The sequence below is a fragment of the Prenolepis imparis genome, unplaced genomic scaffold, assembly GCF_030444845.1.
Source record: "Prenolepis imparis isolate NDT839.2.m4 unplaced genomic scaffold, iyPreImpa1.0 SCAF_11, whole genome shotgun sequence".
Classification (NCBI taxonomy): domain Eukaryota; kingdom Metazoa; phylum Arthropoda; class Insecta; order Hymenoptera; family Formicidae; genus Prenolepis; species Prenolepis imparis.
The window spans coordinates 797,848-817,912 of NW_028141169.1; the positions used below are offsets into that span (position 1 = coordinate 797,848).

Sequence of the window (20,065 nt, forward strand, 5' to 3'; positions counted from 1 at the left end):
CAGTTCAGCCAGTGCAGGAATAGAAAACAAGCCTTATATGGCATAGCACAATATATATATTACTATTATACATACAATATATATATATATATATTATATATATATCATATTTATAAATATTATTTATGAATTTTTCCTTTTTTTGTGTGTGCTTTCATCACTATTTCAAATGTCGCGCTTCGATAAGCCACACCAATATGGCGCTTAGTGTTCCCCCCTTACGTCTGCTTGCCAGGCAAGGGGGGTATATCATCCCTCCTGTTATTTCTTACCTCCATGATCCGAGCATACATGAGGCTAGGTTAACATTGATTTTGTTGATGTTATTCCTGTAGCTTGACGTAAAATTTGTTGTATGTACTCTGGTGGTCGATCCACGGAGAAGACTCGCTCGCGATGGCAAATTTATTCAACCTCACCAATCTTATCACGACTGTCGGCGTCGACGGCGTCAAGATCAAGTCGGAGCCCGGACTACCCGAGAAATCGTCCAACGAGATTCTGACGGAGCTCTTCAGCACCTTCGATGCAGGATGCCCGGACGATGGGGTCGCGTCGCCCGAGAACAGCGATCAGCAAGTCCCGAATGGCAGCGCCAAATCCACCAAGAAGAGAAAGAAGAAACATAAGCACAAGGAGAAGAAGCACAAGAAGAAATCGAGGCACAATTCCTCGGACAGTAACAGCGATGCAGAAGGTAATAATAATGCTATTAGAGTGTATTATTCATTATAACAGCACTGTAATTTAATATTATCTTTTAATCAGGCGTAAAGAAAAAGAAGAAACACAAGAAAAAATCGAAACGGAGACGTGAATCTGTTTCGAGCAAGTCGTCGGATTCCGATCAGATCAAAGTCAAAGTAGCAAAATTGGACGATGACATGAATCTTGGAAGTATACATGACGAAGAATCAAAGACGTTTGACATTGTGTCGAAAAAGGATAGCATGAATGAGGTGACAAAATTTGAGAATCAGCTGTGTACAAACCAAGATTCGGATATCGTTGATAAAATTGTGGACGGTGCTGGTAGTCCTCGATTACCACCTATATTAAAGAAGACGGATGACGAATTGGATGAGCCAGTAATGCCTAAACTTCTTGGTTTGTATTTGTTAGAGTTTGTTTGTTAAGTCTTCATTATTGATAGTATTATCTATAAAAATTGATTTTTAAAGTAATATATAACTGATAAAGTAAAAATATATAAAGGAAAGCAAGAGCATATAATATAAATAATATATCTTTTCATAAATAGAAAAACCAAAGCAGCCTTCTCAAGGAAAAATATTAATAAAGGATCTCAAAAACAGTACTGTTTATAATGAAACAGTTAAAGAGATAGAAAATAAGCAAAAAGCAAAAGCTGCAAGAATGGAAGATGGCGAACTGTCTGACAGCAGTAGCGATGACAATAGGACACCTTCTCTAAGTCCTGCTCCAGTTCAAGGCAGGTCTCCATCGTTCAGTCCAAGTAGAGAAAAGATGAGAAACAAAATGTTTAGCCCATCAAGAAAGTCAGTCGCTTCAAAGACTGATCTTAGATTGGTTTTGAGAGAGAAGGAGAAGAAGAGGTGAGAAAAATAAGACTTATATTTAAATTACAATTTATAATTAAATATTATAAATATTATAAATTTATAATTAAAAAATTAAATGAACAATAATCACAATTTCAATTACAGAAGCGTAAGAGAAAGGGATAATAAAAGAAGTAGGAGTTGCCATTCTCAAGACAGAAAAAGATCGAGATCACGAACGCGAAACGATTCGCATCGCAGTAGGAGCGGTGGAAGAGAAAAACAGAGAGGCAGGAGCAAAGAAAGGCGTGACAGTGATAAAAATTATGAAAGGCGAGATTCGGGCAGGAGCAGAGAGAGACGTAGACATAGAAGTCGCAGTGAAAACAGAAATAGAGACAAATATACGCGAGGCCGAAGTAGAAGCAGAGAAAGAAAGTTAGAGTTGCATTAAATTACTTAATAAAAATAAAGCGTATATTATTTGCGTTTCTCGACTTTATATGACATTAAATTTTTATTAGGGAACGAATAGAGATTGATAAGAAGAAATTGTTGGAAATTGCTAGGAGGAATGCTATAAATATGATTAAACAAGGAACCCTTCCGCTAGCCCAGCAAGATAAAGCTATCGCTGCCATACAATCTGGTGGAAAATCAGTGGATGAACTTACGGGTAATTTTTGTTTCATTTAAATTAAGATTTTATTATAGTAATTAATTTAATTATTATATGTCAATTGTATGTGTAATTAATCATAAATTTTACAGATTTTTGTAAATCATTATCAAAATCTGAAGCATTAGGTGAACTATCTAGTATTTCTTCCGAAGGTGAAGAAAGTGAATCTGAAAAAGGGTTTCATCATCCTTTTCTTCTAAAAGAAAGGCCTAGTTCTATTATAATGAATATTAGAGTTAGTATAAATCCATACATATCATTGGTAATCTCATTTCAAATATGTACCATTTACACAAAGATTTATTTCTCTATTCAGGATGCAAAACAGTTGCCAACAAAAACATTTCAAGAAAAAACAGCTGAGACTTCAAATCAGTTACGACTGCAATTTCCTGTCTCCAGTGGACAGCATCATAGAAGAAGCGGTAAAGACATTTTTAAGATACAACTTGTAATTTTAATAAGATGCACCCATGTGATATTGTTGTGTAATATTGTTTTCAGAAAACCAATGGGTGCCTGTTACACCAAAGAAACCAGAACCAAAAAAAATATTTGTACCAGCTTCTGCAGATTTTTCTACGTTAAATGCGCCACCAGCGATAATGCCACCACCTCCTGTGCCAGAACAAGTTCCTCCTCTGCAGCCTCCTCCTGTGCAAACTGTTTTTCCCACAATGACAAAGGTAAAATAAAAGAACACATCTAATATACATACAATTGCATAAAGCATAAAGTATACAATTAATATGAAATAAGATTGTAGCTTTACGAGCAATTTTAATGATTACAGCCTGTGGATATCGGTTCTATAGTGTCTGAAAGACTAGCAGCTATGAGAAAGTTAACGGAAAATCCAAATGATGTAGGTGCTTTGAATGCAATGCATCGAGCACAAAACGAGGTAAAAAAAGCAATATAGAAATAATATAGAAATAATATAGAAATTGTCATAAAATAATATATATATATATATATATATATATATATATATATATATATTATTGTGTGTATATATCAAACTTTATTTATAATATTATAGATGAGAACTTGGGCTGAAAGTAAGCAGATACCAGGTCAGTTTACTGGTAGTACAGGAGTTAGAGTACTCACACCTGCTGAACTGTCCTCAGGTTATCAAGCTTGGGCACGTAAGGTAAAATTATTATTATGCGTTTTATCTTATTCCACGAAAAACCTGTGCCTAGGAATCTAATTACCAGAGTCTCCTGATGCATTTTCAAATCAAATATATATCATTGTTACATATTTTGCAAAATTACTTTCATATATTTATAACAATGCTATTTAATTTAAAATGTAATTTTTAAGTCTGTTGTGTTATAATTGAAATTATTATAAAGAAAAAAATATTTTATATATGATATGTAAATGCATCTTTCCCTTCAAATCCTTATTAAGATTCCTCTTTCTCTCTAAACAATGTGAAACAGGTCTAATATATATTATAATCATAATAATGTAAACCAAGAGTAAATTAAGAGTTGGCTGCTGTGTGTGTTTAAAAATTAAAAGACCTGACATTGTTTAGTAAGACATCATTAACACACTGATATTGTCTGTAACAAGTTTTCAGGCACAGTCTCTGCTAGGATCAATAAAAAGTTAATGTTGATTTTAATGGAGACTGTGTTGTAGGCACAGACTATTTCTTATGTAGAAGTGGATTCTGTGCCTGCATGGACACAGGAGCATTATAATTTCAATGCAAATCGCAAAGTCTGCAAGATTATAATTTTACAATCTTGTTATAATAAGAAAATTTATCTTACTTTAAAAAGATTATAATGAGTAATATATATAGGGTGAGTCTTTTTAATCTTAATAGGCAAATATTTCGAAAATATGCAATTTTACAAAAAAATTTTCAAATGTAAGTTTCAAATAAAGATCAAACCAAGATCACCATTGTACATCCCCCTCTATAAACTTTTATTCGAAAAGTTTTTTTGTAAAATTATATATTTTCGAAATATTTGCCTGTTAAGATTAAAAAGACTCACCCTGTATAAATAATATAAAAAAATCTATATTTTATATATTAATTTAAAAAATGTATAACTGATATAGTAATATTATTTCAATCAATAAATTTTCAATAGGGAAGTATTGAGATAATGAGCTCTTGTGAGATTATTGCTAATTATCATCAGCTCCTACTATAGGATTTCACCAGAAGCCGATATATTTAATAAAGCTGGGATATTTAGCATTAGTCTGCATCCACCTGAGGGTTTGTTACAGGCACATAGCTACATCAGAAAAGAAACAACTTCGGCAGCCTGATGCAGAGATTATTATTCATTGGGTAAGTATTCTTATGTAAATTGTATAATACAGATTATTCTATTTCCAATATTATACATATATACAGATGACAACTTTAAATCGCTGAAAAGAGATAATCCATCTCTCCTCAACGAGTTTATTTATTTGAAATGTCATATCTAATGTGCACGTTCCTTGTAGCAGTTATATTGAATATATTCCAAAGAACGTGGACTATAACTTTTACAAAACCATATGTTGATGTAATATATACATGCAATGATGTGACAGCTGTGTTATCTTTTAATTCAATAAATTATTTAGGATCAATTAGTATCAGCACAGCCTGTGTCAGGTGGGATGGGCATGGCGTTGCTGCAGAAGATGGGTTGGCGACCAGGTGAGGGTTTGGGCAAGAACAAAGAAGGAGCTTTGGAACCGTTGCAACTAGAAGTTAAATTGGACAAGCGAGGACTAGTCTCCGAGCAAGATATTGGGCAGAAAATTGGCAAAGCAGTAAAACCTATAGTGCCAGCTGTCAAGACATTGGAAGGTATATCTTAGAGCATGTTCAATAACATTTTGTAATAAATTATTCGCATTTCAGAGAGAGAATGTGTCTATTTTAATTTTTTTTATGAAAATATAAAACTTTTAACAAAAATGTATTTTAAATTAAATATAATCATTTCCAACTTTATTCTATAGGCAAACATCCAGTGTCACTTTTGGGTGAATATTGTTCAAAGAAGAAACTCGGCGCGCCAGTTTACGAGTTATGCTTTGAATGTGGACCAGATCACAGAAAGAATTTCCTTTTTAAGGTAAGTAGTATTATTACATGGCATTTCATATTTTACAAGAATGTATGTACATATTAATTTAATTATATTATTTAATTAATTTAATATATTTTATAGGTAAAAGTAAATGGCATCGAGTACAAGCCGAGTGTTGCAAGCCCTAACAAAAAACAGGCAAAGGCAGAAGCAGCGCAGATATGTCTACAGAGTTTAGGTTTATTGCCTTCTTAATCACATGTGCTATAATTATGCAAAGAGATTGTAAATTAATCTCGTTGTTATATAATATCTTCATTTGTCAAGAAAGTAACATATAATGTTCTATAAATCGTAATTTTACACATTGAAATTCTATAAATAATTTAATCGAAAAATTAAATAATAACAGCAACTGTTTATTTCTTACAATCAAGCATTAAATTTATTAGCTTAATGACGTTTACACTAGTGCAATAAAATACGTATGTGTATATATATATATATATATATATATATACACACACAAGATTATATAGACAATTTTTGAAATTACATTGACAAAATTAGAAGTGCCAAAACAAGATTAATGAATTGTTCTTTTAAAATATTTATTATATCAGTAATGAAGTATCGAAATATATAATATGTATTTATTATATCTCTTGCATGATTTTATCTGAAATTAGTTTTATAGAATTTTAATAAATAAGTGTCACTATTATGTTCGATATTTCTACATTGCACAATAATGATTTCCTTTATTCTGAAATATCAAGTTATTATATATATTGTAAATAAAATTGAAATTTTGAAAAAAAATTATGTTAATTTTATATATACATATATAATGTAATATATATTTTTTGCGCAATCTCTTATGATAAATATTGCAACAAAAAAAAATATGTGTATGCGACAGACGTAATAGCGTCTGCTAGCTCTTGCGCTACTACGCATGCGTGAGATTGGTCGAGTAAACAAGCGGTACGTCAACATGGCGGTCCCCTCGGTTTCATTAAATACGCGAAATAAAAAGCATTTTTTGGGTGTACCGGCACCTTTGGGATATGTTGCCGGTGTTGGCAGAGGGTAAGTCTTTCTCTCTCTCTCAACGTATGATATATAATTATAAATATTCGTACAACCATGTGTAACTATAGCGATCAAGATGCAAATGTTAAGTTAACCTCTCTTTTCTCTTCACAGAGCTACAGGATTTACAACACGGTCTGATATCGGTCCAGCTCGAGATGCTAATGACGTTTCGTAAGTAGAAAAATACATTCCTGCTTAGAAGTCAACTCGACAAATGTGACATTCTCTTACAAATTATTGTACATTATCATTTATTCCGAATGCAGAGATGATAGACACGCTCCACCGACCAAACGTACAAAGAAGAAGGAGGAAGAGGAAGAAGACGAAGAAGACTTGAATGATTCAAATTACGATGAATTTTCAGGATATGGAGGTTCCCTATTTAGTAAGGTAAGTAAGATTTTTGTTTTAAATGAGATGTTGGAGATAATAATATTCCAATAATATCAGGATCCTTACGATAAAGATGACGAAGAAGCAGATGCAATTTATGAAGCTATCGATAAACGCATGGATGAAAAACGTAAGGAATACAGAGAAAAACGCCTCAGGGAAGAGCTGGAACGTTATCGTCAAGAACGTCCCAAGATTCAGCAGCAATTCTCAGACTTGAAGAGAGAATTGGTTAATGTGTCCGAAGACGAATGGAGAAACGTTCCTGAAGTGGGGGATGCTAGAAATCGCAAACAACGTAATCCAAGAGCGGAAAAATTCACCCCATTGCCAGATTCTGTCCTGGCAAGGAATTTGGGTGGCGAAACGTCCACCAGTATCGATCCAACCAGCGGTCTGGCCTCTATGATGCCAGGTGTGGCAACACCAGGTATGCTAACACCTACAGGGGATCTTGATCTCAGAAAGATTGGTCAGGCCAGAAACACATTGATGAATGTCAAGCTGAATCAAGTTTCCGATTCTGTGGAAGGCCAAACTGTGGTCGATCCAAAAGGATACCTTACAGACTTGCAGAGCATGATACCTACTTATGGCGGTGACATAAAGTAAGTAGTGTGTGTCGTATTACAAATTTAATTTTAACATTTATATAAATGCATATTCTTATCGCAATTCTTTCTTATTTTGATAGTGACATAAAAAAGGCCAGACTATTGTTGAAATCCGTCAGAGAGACCAATCCCAATCATCCTCCCGCGTGGATCGCGTCCGCGCGTTTAGAAGAAGTGACAGGCAAGGTTCAAGCGGCGAGAAATTTGATAATGAAAGGCTGCGAGGTGAATCCCACCTCCGAGGATCTGTGGTTGGAAGCTGCGAGACTGCAGCCACCGGACACGGCGAAGGCGGTGATAGCGCAATCGGTGCGACACATTCCGACGTCCGTCAGAATCTGGATAAAGGCCGCGGATTTGGAGATGGAGGTAAAAGCGAAAAGAAGAGTGTATCGAAAGGCCCTGGAACATATCCCGAATTCGGTGCGATTGTGGAAAGCTGCCGTCGAGTTGGAGGAGCCCGAGGACGCGCGCATCTTGCTCAGTCGTGCGGTCGAATGCTGCCCGACTAGCGTGGACTTGTGGCTCGCTCTCGCCAGATTGGAGACCTATGACAATGCGAGGAAAGTCTTGAACAAGGCCAGAGAAAACATCCCGACAGATAGACAGATTTGGACTACCGCCGCGAAATTGGAAGAAGCAAACGGCAATAAGCATATGGTGGAGAAGATCATCGATCGCGCTATATCCTCGTTGAGCGCGAACGGAGTAGAGATCAATCGGGAACACTGGTTTAAGGAAGCTATGGAGGCTGAGAAGGCGGGAGCAGTGCATTGTTGTCAGGTTATCGTCAAGGCTATTATCAGTTTTGGAGTGGAAGAGGAGGATAGAAAGCATACTTGGATGGAAGATGCGGAAACTGTAAGGCTTCTATTGTTTGTCTACATAATGGAAATGATACTTGAAGATTAATGTCTATATATATACAAAATTTTGTTGCAGTGCGCTCAACAAGGAGCATTGGAATGTGCGAGAGCTGTCTACGCGTACGCATTAACGGCGTTTCCTAGTAAGAAATCAATTTGGCTGCGTGCGGCTTATTTTGAAAAGACATATGGTACGCGAGAATCTTTGGAAACTTTGTTACAAAGAGCAGTCGCTCATTGTCCCAAGAGCGAAGTGCTCTGGCTGATGGGTGCTAAATCCAAGTGGCTGGCTGTGAGTAGATTTATGTATAAAATTTTAATTCGAGATTGCTCTTTATTCATTTTTTTCCTCAATCTCTTTCTCCTCTTTATTTCAGGGTGACGTGCCAGCAGCCAGAGGTATCTTATCCCTCGCGTTTCAAGCCAATCCAAATTCCGAAGAGATTTGGCTGGCGGCTGTGAAGCTCGAGTCCGAAAACTCAGAGTACGAGAGAGCGCGACGTTTATTGGCGAAGGCTAGAGCATCCGCTCCAACCCCGAGAGTGATGATGAAGAGCGCCAAGCTGGAATGGGCTCTTAATAATTTGGATGCGGCGTTGCGTCTACTGAAGGAGGCTCTCGAAGCTTTCGACGACTTCCCTAAATTGTGGCTAATGAAGGGTCAAATCGAGGAACAGCAGGGTTATTTAGATAAGGCGATAGAGACGTATAATCAAGGGGTGAGTGAATCCTTTTCTATTTTTTATACTTGTTTAATTAAAATAACGTGTAAAAGTGTCATATCTCTTTTTATACATTAATGCACAGATCAAGAAATGTTCAAATTCGATACCTCTATGGCGTCTGCTGGCGCAATTGGAGCACAGAAGGAACCAAGTGACCAAGGCACGTTCGGTGTTGGAAAAAGCCCGACTCAAGAATCCTAAAAATGCAGACTTATGGTTAGAGGCTATACGAAACGAATTAAAAAGCGGCGGCGCGCGCGATATGGCAAATACATTAATGGCTAAGGCGTTACAAGAATGCTCTACGTCGGGTCTCCTTTGGGCGGAGGCAATTTTCATGGAACCGCGACCTCAACGAAAAACTAAGAGCGTGGATGCTCTTAAAAAATGCGAACACGATCCGCACGTTCTTCTGGCAGTGTCAAAGTGAGTTGAAGTTTATTTGGAATATATAGAAGTTTATATCAAGAGTGTGTATTACGCATAGAATATATGAAAAAAGAGTTGTGAAAATTATACTGATTTCTCCATTACAGATTATTTTGGTGTGAACATAAGATTTCAAAATGCAGAGATTGGTTTAATAGAACGGTGAAGATAGACCCAGATTTAGGAGACGCATGGGCGTATTTCTACAAATTTGAATTACTAAATGGTACCGAAGAACAGCAAGAAGACGTAAAGAAGAGATGTATTGCTGCGGAACCTCATCATGGTGAAAATTGGTGTAAGGTTTCCAAAAATATAGTAAACTGGTGTCTGAGTACAGATCAAATCCTAATATTGGTAGCAAAAGAGCTACCCATTCCTATATAAAATCGAAATGCACTTACAAAGTACTCATTAATGTATATTAGTAATAAGTTTGTAAATAAAACTGAAAGAATCATTAATTTTTTGATTTGTGTTTTCAGACATGCTATTAAATATAATATGTATATAATGAATTTAGGATATATAATAAATTTAAGTACTTGCAAGTATTTTTGTAATGTCACATATATATATATATATATATATATATATATGTGATCAATACTGCATATATATATATATATATATGCAGTATTTTGTTAATATATAGAATGGTTTATTTATTAATTTATTATTCAACATATGAGTAGAAAAATTAGAATCGTGACGAAATATATAGTCATAAACTATATAATCGAATGGAGAATTCGTACTCTCCCTGTTGTCCGATATCCAATAGGAGAGTTTGTTGTCTAGGGACAAAAATGTCACTAGTTCCAATCCGCAATTTCTATTGGATATCAGCTGTCACTCGTGGACGAATATAAAAGACCGTGGTCGGTCTTCGATATTATTTTATCAATGGTTAAAGATAGGAGAAAGAGAGAGAGAGAAGAAAGAGGTAGAAAACGGCGCATCGCCCGATTGGTTCCGTCCAGTTCCGTCAGTTCTGCAGGCGCGGCGCGATCTCCCAGTTTGATTAGCACGCTATCCCCCTTTTCACCCTGGCCCTGGGTGTCCGTGTTGGTGTCCGAGCGGGACCGAAGCGCAACAACCCAAGTTAAGTCAAGCCCCCTTAGGAGTAATCGGCCTTCCCGCCGATCGCGCGATCGCGTCCCGCGATGGCGTCCGCGAAGAGAAAGCAGGACGAGAGGAACCTGAAGACGCTCCGCGAATTCGTCTCCCAGCCGGGCAACAAGGAATGCTTCGACTGCAACCAGCGCGGGCCGACTTACGTCAACATGACGATCGGCTCGTTCGTCTGCACTTCTTGCTCTGGTATGCTGTAAGTAACTCTCTGCCAGCTCGCTTCGAGGTCACATCCCCCTTCGGAGGATGTTCCTACCTCCGGTTCCGAGTCCTCCGGAACTAGGCGTACTCTGTCTCTTCTCCTCGTCCATTGGACTCTGGGGAAATCCGGGACACCGCAACTAAACGTAAAATCCATTTTCACGCCGTCATCATCATCATCATCATCATCATCATCATCATCATCATCATTATCATCATCATCATCCTTCGCGTGTGACATTGAGCTGACAAATGTCAACGTCTCGAAGGAAAGGGAAATAGCGTCGCATTTTTGTCGCATCATCAGGGCTTTAAACTTTCTCTGATTCGATTTTCCTGTAATCCCGTGAAAAAAGAATGAAAGAAAGAACGGAACGAGAACAGAGAGCCACACAATGGCTAAAGAAGAAAAGAAACCTTGCGGGACCTTGCGAGGTGGGACAGCAAACGCGAGTGTTAATCAACGGTATATGTCATCGGGGCCAGTTCTCGTCTATAACGTTCGTTCCGCGTTCTAAATCATAATCCTGGCCCGCCGTGATGTAGGGGCTATAAATAGAAAGAGAGAGAGAAAATTTGCTGATCGCGTCAAAACGCGATCGACGAAATTCCATCGCGTTGTTGATCCTCGGAGAGTCTCTGTATAGGAAGAACTATATACGTAGCTTTTTTTTGTCCTCATGTATGAAATGAATATGAAATTGCTTCGGGCGATATATACACATGTACGGGTTGCAACACGGAAAAGAATTATTATTTATTATATTTATATTTTTTCTAGATATATATACACATATTATTTGTCTATAGCTATATTCTTTTTTATATATATATAATATATATATATATATATTGGGAGAGAGAGAGAGAGAGAGAGAGGGGTAGAGTGTGCTCTCGACTTTAATGAGTCATCGCGCTAAACCTCTGCGCGATCCACCAGCCAGGAAGTTGTCGCTATCAGCAGCCGTTGACGTTTTCTCTTTGTGCGTAATTCTAAGTTTATCAATGGTCAAAATGTTATACACATACTCGGGTAATAATTACATTCGCGCGTAAATAGCGCAGGAAATGACAAGATGCATTTCTCTCTTTCCCTCTCGCTCTCTCCTCCTTTTTTTTATTTATATGAAAAGACTTTTACGAGATATCGTAAGATCGTTCACGCGTGATACGAATGCGTTATCGACTCGCGCTCTTAATCAGCGCGTCACACACTATCAAGTATCAAGTATCAAGTGGTCGCACACGCGCGCGCACGTGCGAATTTTTAAATCTCGTTACTGCATCAGCATCAGCTATATACATATATATATATATATATATATAAAGTACGGCGTCTACGTCGTATTAGTGGCACGCGAGCCGCTATTACTCGTCACGGAATATTTTCATGATTTGGAAAGCAGGGCAAATTGTAGGGAATAGAATCGGTGACAGGAGGGAAGCTGGGGTGAAAGGGGGCTGAACAACGTCAGAATAATTGTATGACGCAATTGTAATTTGTAACTCTGCGCGAGCATGCGCTCATCGATTTTCCGTAGATTTCTCTCCCTCTTTTTCTCGTTTCACATAAATTCTGATGATTTTGACAATAAAAAATTCTATTTTATATATATGAAATACTTTGAGTGAGATCTTTAAAGATACTTCTATAATTATTGATTATTGTAAGATTATTATAATATAAAAATATTGCCAAGAGAGTTTAATTGAAAAAGTATAGACACTTGCAATTAAATAAATTCCTGCTGTGCAGCAATGATTATAAAGTTATCATTTGTATGCATGTGTGAGTGTGCTTGTTCATCTAAAATTCGTATTACGCCGAGGATCCTTCAATTTCTGCAATTTATTTGTATTTTTCAGACGAGGCTTGACTCCACCGCACAGAGTAAAATCCATTTCCATGGCGACGTTCAGTCAGGAGGAGATAGATTTTATAAAGGAGCATGGCAACGAGTATTGCCGAAGAATATGGCTAGGCCTGATGAACATGAATCCGCCGCTGAACTTGGACACGAAAGACGAGCAAAAGATGAAGGACCTGATGAGCGCCAAGTACGAGCTAAAGAGATATTACCTCGATCCGTCGATCGCGAATCAGAATACGGTCCAGCAAAAGTCTACGAGTAATAACAGCAACAGCGGCATTCCCAGGGTCACGAATTCGTCAGTCGGTCAGAAATCAATCGATAACGCGGAGCCGAGAAACAACTTGAACAAATCCAACAATTCCAACAATTCGAATAATTTCGCCACGGATTTCGTCGCCGATTTCAGCAAGGTTCCCTCCGATCCTTTCTGTTCCCCGACCACCAATCACTTCGGCCAGCAACCGATCGCGTCGCAGCCGACGTTCTTCGCCAACTTCGACAATAATCCGATATTCAATAATTCAAATAGTGAGTATTAAAGAAAGGCTTATTTTTTCCTTATACGCAGGGTGTTCCAAAGGATGTTTCCATTAAAAAAATTTCAAAGTGAATTTTACGTGGCCTTAACAATGTTGTTTATAGTCACACTAATATTACTACTTAATGCGCCACTTAAAGCCCTACAACTTTTATTTGAAACGTTTTTCTCAAAAAGTCTTTGTTTTCGAGATATTTAACTGTTGCAGGACTTTGGGACACCCTGTAATATATATATATGTCGTAGATCGTAAATGGATTGGTTAACAACTTGGTCGACGCTCGTCTCATAATGAACAATTTTTATCTCATTCAGGTGTGGAAACGTCCGCAGTATTTAATCAGATCGGTTCCACGATCAACGGAGCGCACGCGCCACCCTCCGAGGATCGTTATGCGGCACTCAAAGACTTAGACTCGCTGATGAAGCAAACGCAATTGAAGGAGGAGACGGCAGGAATGCAGTCAACATGGAATGCAAATAATACGAATGGTGAATATATGTATATTACCTTGCGAGGCGAGACAAAGCGCCGATCAATTATCGTTGTATGCTTTAACATTATGCAATCGGCTTCGAAGGATACAAAACACTCTTTCATTGCAGCATCGAACGCTACGTGGAGTATAGGAGTAGGTAATCATCAGCATGTCATCTCAAACCCGTTTGCGGGTGGAGATTTATGGCGGCCGTCTGCGAATGTAATCAACAATAATACTCAATCCGTCGATAATTCTCTGTGCAATCCTGCGAATCCGTTTAAACCAACTCAGTTTCCTGTAAATAATGGTAAGCATTTTGTATAACGTATAACATGTGTAACGAAATGACGCGTTTTTCCATGTCAAAATTTCATAAGAAATATAATTGCTGCATGATTTTTTTACGTAGCGAGTTTATTAACGTGTACATTATCAAATATATATTTTGTAAAATTTTTCATACTTTTTTTTACGTTTAACTTGTGAAATACACACTTTGATGACTTTCAGCCTAAAAGAAAAGAAAATAAAAAAAAACTCGGGAATCAAAGGAAGTTAGAGAGCGACGAGAAGTGCCGTGTATTACAAAGTTATATCCCTGTTATTGCAAAATAATTTTAGTTTGCCAAAGTATTAGTGCTTTTAATCGAATAAACTTGAAAAATAAATTTTCAGATTCACAGTGGATAGGCATTGGTACATCTAGTAACGGGGATGTACTCCAATTGAGTCAACTTATGACGCCGTTAGCAAACAAAGTATGGCAACCGACAGTTCCAGCGTATCACGCAAACCCATTTATGGTAAAAATTGAGTCTTCTTTTTAGTAAAAAGTCGAGATATTTTTAATCGATATATATTCGGATTAATCATCAATTTCAGGTGGGTACGGGAGTAAGCAACATGACGAGGAATTCGAACAATCCATTCTTATGATTATGTACGCATAAGCTTTTAATGGAGTTACGAACAAACTAAATGCAAAACTAAAATACATTTTAGATTAGGCAAATTGTTTTATTTATATATATATATATATACACGCATATATATGTATATATATATGTATGTTTATATGTATATGTATATATATGTGTGTGTGTATGTGATCTTATTGGCAATTAGTGCCATTAACTTCTATCCAGGAGCACCAATCTCATCTCTATATAAATAAAATAATACTTTTATTTATGAATATAATATACACGTTAATAAAGAGATTAATATTTGTTACTAAATGCGTAAATATTACTCATAGCGGTATTTCTTTCACTCCAATTTCCTGATGAGAAATTTTTAAATAAATTAGACAAATTATTTTTCTTTTGGGGCATTATTCATAAAAATAGGAATATAAATATGTATATATATATATCTAGAAAAAAATATTCTGTAAAAAAAAGAAAAAAATGATTATCATAGCCTAATATATTGTAGTCTTGAATTGTATATATTATATCTGTATTATATAGATCTGTTATATAAAAAATGAAATAGTAAAATCGAGAATACACATTCTGTCTTCTTATGCACACTTAAATACAGTTTATTTACTTAAAAACTTCTAATAAATACAAAATCACAAATGAACACTTAGTCTTTGTTATAATTCAATACCGATAGTTCTAGAGTAGAGATCCACTTAATCGTTCATAATTGCATGATAATTAATTATTACTTGATCATTACACTTGCGCAGTCTATATTATATGCAGTTGTAATATATTATTAATCGTAATAACATGGTCGGTTCGCGTATTACAATTACATATGAATATAAAGATATAAGCCTTGTTGTGTTGTCAATTAGTTTCACATAGTTGCCATATTTATGTTTCCTTGTTCGTTTGTCGAGTTTGGAAGCTCCGAGGAGAATGTGTGTGTAAAAGATTCACTTAGAGTAATAAATTATATTTATATGTATTATATGTCACTGTATAAATGGAAAAAACAATCGAGAAACACTAATATACGAGTGTAGACCAATTATATTAATTGTTATGTATAAACGTACGAGATGTGTATGATGATATTGATATTACTAGGCAGGCGTCGCGTATCTTAGCGATACATCTGAAAGCGCATGGACTGTCTTCTTCTTCATCATCATCGTCATGGCACGAATTCATCTAGCAACCATTGCTACTGGCATTGCCTTTTGGTAATGGGCGCACCAAGTACAGCTTCTCGCCCTGTTTATTGGTGTAGATTGGCGCTCTCTGGTAATGATCTACAAGCTGATCTAGCGTATGGAATTTCCTTTGACCGATGCAATATAGCGCTCCTTCTACATGTACCCTAAAGTGCTTATTACGTCCCGGTGCTTTCAAGGATACCGAATAGTCGCCCATCTAAAAATTGACAATAATTAACAACGATAAACAACGTTCGTAGATGGCAAACCATCTCATATGTTTGTATTATATTTTTGTATTATATATGCATCTTTTGTGGGTATAATAAATTGGAGCAATTAAATGTCTAATTTTTAACAAATCTTTAAACAATGAATTTTCTTTAAGCAAATACAAAACTTTGATACTGCTAATTGTTTGTATATGAAAAAATGAAAATGGGATAAATAGAAATACAGAAGACAACGCAGGCATGCATAGATTAAATCTTTTCATGTAAACTTTCGTCTGGGATATAATCCATTTCATTCGCATTAACTGTATCTATATGTAACTCACGTTGGTTTCGCTATCCCTGATTAGAAAATCTCCATCGTGGCCGTGTTGATTGAGCAGCGTGTCGCATTGCGAACGCGTAATACTACCGTAGTACCAAGGTTTACCGACGAGATGCGGCCGCTCGCCCGGGTCCGGCCTCCGTTCGAGGGAATCCCCCTGACTGATCTCACTGCTCGTCATACCGCGCTCGCGATACGGTTGCGTCAAGTATTCGCTGAGCTCCTGCAGATAATTGCGCGGTACCAGTCCGACCTGTCCCTGGCTGTTTCTCGCCTTATACCATTCCGGATCCGCCGGTGGACGATCGAGGATCTCGAGGCGGTCGCCTTTCTCGAACGACAGCTCCTGATCGTTGTTGGACGAGAACGAGTAAAGGGCCACCACGATATCGAGCACATTCTCGGCCATCGCGTACGTGTGCAGCGTGTCGTCGGCATCGCCCTCCTCCTGGGTGTAGTTCGACGGGAACCAGCCGGCCTGGGTGCCGCTTTGGCCTCGCCACCAACCATCGTTGCTCTTCTCCAGGATCAGAATTCTGGTGCCCTTCACGAGAGACAGCTCGTCCGCCTGCTGCGCCTGGTAATTATACTTGACGACCGCGGTGCCGATCGCTTCGCTCGGATCAGCCGGCAGACGTCGCGCCATGATGGGCGACTCAACCGCGCGGGACGGCGAGTTACTGGATGGCAGGGTCTTGGAGCCGGAGCCCTTCTTAACTTTCTTTTTAATACTGTCGAACAACGAGGGTTTCTCCTTTTTAACATAGTTGCTCGGCACGTACCCCGCTTGTCCTCTCGCACTTTGCACTCGCCACCAATGTTTCGAATCGTCCAGCAATAGGTAGCGATCATTCTTACGTAAATCTAATTCCTGGGCGCCCTGTGCCCCGTAATCGTACTTGGCGACAACGTAACATACGTCGTCTTGACTCGTCTTGCCTGAAATGTATCATACTATTAGTACGTTGTAGTAGAATTATGCATGAGAGAAAAATCATTATGTTAAACTAATTTCTTCTCTTTCTCAATTTTATCAAATTGTCAATTATCACCTCCTCTTCTTCTTAATTTGTTTTGTACAATTTGTAAACAAAACAATAAAAATAATTTACCTACTGAACAGCTTTGTGAAATTATAACAAAAGATCATCAGGTTAATATATTCTTTTGATAATAGGATTGTAAAATCAAATTTACTATTCTTAATCATGATTCTACACACACCCACACACACAAATACTGTATCTGATTGTAGAAACAATAACATGTACTTTATAAATTTACGCAACAAATATCACATACAAAATCGATACTACAAAATCAATTATTCACACAGCAATCAATTTTGTAGATTAAGAAGTATCAAAGATGGAAATAAAAGTTGTTTCTCAATATGGTTCTCGAAAAATTTGCGAAATGGAACTATACATGAAAAACTGAAATTATGAATTTGCAAAATATACATAAAACTCAAATCATCATGAAGGTAACAGACCTATATAGACCTGATGAACTTCATCGATATGTCGAATTAAAAGAAATTTACATACAAAGCAAAGCGTACAAAAAAAAATAAAACGTACCATGCTTCATGGCTGCCATGTGCGAAAAAATAAATACATATATATATATACACGACGATATATATTATATATATATGTATTTAAATTTGTATGTACAGCTGAGAGTGTGGCGTGAGTAGCTGCTACTCACGTACTACTTCAATAAATCTTAAGTCTGCTTGTACAGAGTCGACGGCGTAAGTGCAGCAGGCATTATTTTATTTTTGCTTTTTTTGTTCAGTGCTGATGCACCTGCTGATTTCTTTGGTCAGAATCCATCGTTCTCAAGGGTAGCGCAAGCAAGTGCATTACCAACACTTTGAAAAAATAAAATAACGATCATTAGCATAAGTTTATCAGATAGACAAGTTCGATAAAACTTTCTCTTTTTATGTTGTAATATATATTATATTTAATATACTTAATATATACATTAATAGAGCGAGTCTCTCTCAATCTAACATTTATATAACTTTTATAAAAATCAATAATGATAATTTTATGATTGCATTTATATTAATAACAATATTCAAAAATATCTAAAGTCAAATGATAAACATTAAGCAGATTTCCATTACGATAAGAATAATTGCAGATTTTGTGTTACGTCGAGTGACTCACTCTATATATGTGCATGTTTACTTTTCAAATATCTTTATCTCTCTAAGTATGCAATATATTTCATGGTTGAAATCAAATAAAGTAACATTTGTTCATGATAAATAACAATTCTAATACCAAACTCAATTAAACTCTTGTATACGCAACTTAAATTAATAATTGAAAATCAACTTGGAAACTATTATAAGCAATGTATAGATCAATATCTATAGCTTAGTGATTATTATCTTACTTGTAAATTAAAGATAAAGATAATATATTTTTATATATATAAAGAATACGTGATCTATACTCTAATATTATATTATATATACGCATGCAATATAACAAAGATACAGCTACGATATGCACGTACAACTCAGACTAATAAATATAATTGAGACTAGCTTGAAGAGTATAATACAGTTGTCATTATATTCAATGGGACTTTTACAGGAGCTTTATCAATCTAATAATCCAATCCTGTTACGAGCAGTTCAATAAGATTTGGAATGCAAGTACATTCTTGACTAAATTAAAATGCGGTTGTACACAATAATGTGTGAACATTTCCCAGTCTCTCTCCCCTTTTCTAGTATATTGAACATGAGAGGAAAAAACCTTTAAGGGGAGATGCAGGATCTAAACACTTGATTGAGAGAGGAGAAAGTGATTCCGCATCGAAAAATCTCGCCAAGTCGAAAGAAAGGTGAAAACTGCTCCGAAACCTGCATAAAGCCGGTTGCATCGAAGGGGGATGGCGCTAAAATCCGGCGATCAGACTCGAGTTTTTCCTCCCTCCTGTATCGTAAATGGACGCATAATCTAAGGGGAAGCGGGGAATAGAACAGAATTGAATTAAAAATATGAAATCATCGGTGCAATCGTACGCGAGGCTCGCAGTGTCGCATATGCGCAATCAAAAAAAAAGTTCGTCATTCTCCGTTTACATCCGGGCTGTAAAAGCGCCGGGCGAGGAAATTCTCTCGAAGGGGAAAAAAAAGGGGACAGCGAAATTAGTCATAGACATGACACAAGTGACTCTAAACGAGCGAGCGAGCGATCGCTGCTCTAAAAGGCTCGTCTGCTTCTCTCTCTCTCTCTCTCTCTCTTTCGAGAGAGAAAAAGAGAAACAAGCGAGCGATGTGACACAACCTACGCGCTACTAGATCGTGCGAAGAAGCGGGCAGATGTATATTTACGTGTATGTAATGAATAAGCGCCGGTCGCGGACTTACCGATTTTTAAACTTGACATATTCCTGCATAAAGCTTTTGGGATCTTACGTCGTTACAGGGCTTGTTTTCCCCCACCCCGAGTCGCAGCCATGAACGACTGGAGCGGTACCTACGTACCGGGGGGGGCGCCGTGTGTGCGTGTCCTTCTCTCTCTCTCTCTCTCTCTCTCTTTCTTTCTCTCTCTCTTTCTTTCTTTCTTTCTCTCTTTCTCCCTTTCTTTATTGCCGATGACAGAGAAGCGGGGAATCAGGAAAGGAGCGCGCCACGTTTCATCCGTCCTCTCGATTCGTTCTCGTCGGCGGAAGGAAAATAAAATAGACCGCACCAGGATGCACCCGGGAAC

At 37.1% G+C, this 20,065-nt stretch overlaps 4 protein-coding genes across 7 annotated transcripts; 3 read left to right on the plus strand and 1 right to left on the minus strand.

Moving 5' to 3' along the window:
• The first annotated feature begins 274 nt into the window (after positions 1-274).
• Positions 275-5,803, plus strand: LOC145942687 (uncharacterized). Its single transcript, XM_083049635.1, has 13 exons — positions 275-697; positions 769-1,107; positions 1,262-1,577; positions 1,689-1,961; positions 2,048-2,199; positions 2,295-2,440; positions 2,522-2,630; positions 2,710-2,891; positions 2,999-3,109; positions 3,248-3,361; positions 4,819-5,047; positions 5,203-5,318; positions 5,415-5,803. The coding sequence occupies exons 1-13, from the start codon at positions 397-399 to the stop codon at positions 5,526-5,528; spliced, it is 2,502 nt and encodes an 833-aa protein (XP_082905761.1). The 5' UTR covers positions 275-396; the 3' UTR covers positions 5,529-5,803.
• Positions 5,804-6,250: 447 nt separating this feature from the next.
• Positions 6,251-9,839, plus strand: Prp6 (pre-mRNA processing factor 6). Its single transcript, XM_083049767.1, has 9 exons — positions 6,251-6,365; positions 6,483-6,542; positions 6,638-6,764; positions 6,825-7,375; positions 7,462-8,242; positions 8,324-8,539; positions 8,625-8,966; positions 9,055-9,398; positions 9,509-9,839. The coding sequence occupies exons 1-9, from the start codon at positions 6,271-6,273 to the stop codon at positions 9,786-9,788; spliced, it is 2,796 nt and encodes a 931-aa protein (XP_082905893.1). The 5' UTR covers positions 6,251-6,270; the 3' UTR covers positions 9,789-9,839.
• Positions 9,840-10,364: 525 nt separating this feature from the next.
• On the plus strand, positions 10,365-14,868 carry Drongo (Arf GTPase activating protein drongo). 3 transcript variants are annotated; one of them, XM_083049674.1, is made up of 6 exons: positions 10,365-10,731; positions 12,603-13,138; positions 13,464-13,640; positions 13,755-13,937; positions 14,306-14,433; positions 14,513-14,868. In XM_083049674.1, exons 1-6 carry the CDS (start codon positions 10,568-10,570, stop codon positions 14,564-14,566), a joined length of 1,242 nt encoding a protein of 413 aa, XP_082905800.1. In that variant the 5' UTR covers positions 10,365-10,567; the 3' UTR covers positions 14,567-14,868. The 3 variants fall into 3 exon arrangements, with proteins under 3 accessions (XP_082905800.1, XP_082905801.1, XP_082905802.1); XM_083049675.1 differs by having other exon boundaries at positions 10,584-10,724; XM_083049676.1 differs by lacking the exon at positions 10,365-10,731 and adding an exon at positions 10,738-10,882.
• A 284-nt stretch (positions 14,869-15,152) lies between these two features.
• Positions 15,153-19,863, minus strand: Dock (SH2/SH3 adaptor protein dock). 2 transcript variants are annotated; one of them, XM_083049677.1, is made up of 4 exons: positions 19,723-19,863; positions 17,906-18,201; positions 16,324-17,261; positions 15,153-15,981 (listed from the first exon to the last, which is right to left on the minus strand). In XM_083049677.1, exons 2-4 carry the CDS (start codon positions 17,922-17,924, stop codon positions 15,760-15,762), a joined length of 1,179 nt encoding a protein of 392 aa, XP_082905803.1. In that variant the 5' UTR covers positions 17,925-18,201; positions 19,723-19,863; the 3' UTR covers positions 15,153-15,759. The 2 variants fall into 2 exon arrangements, with proteins under 2 accessions (XP_082905803.1, XP_082905804.1); XM_083049678.1 differs by lacking the exon at positions 17,906-18,201 and having other exon boundaries at positions 19,723-19,855.
• Between the last annotated feature and the right edge of the window lie 202 nt (positions 19,864-20,065).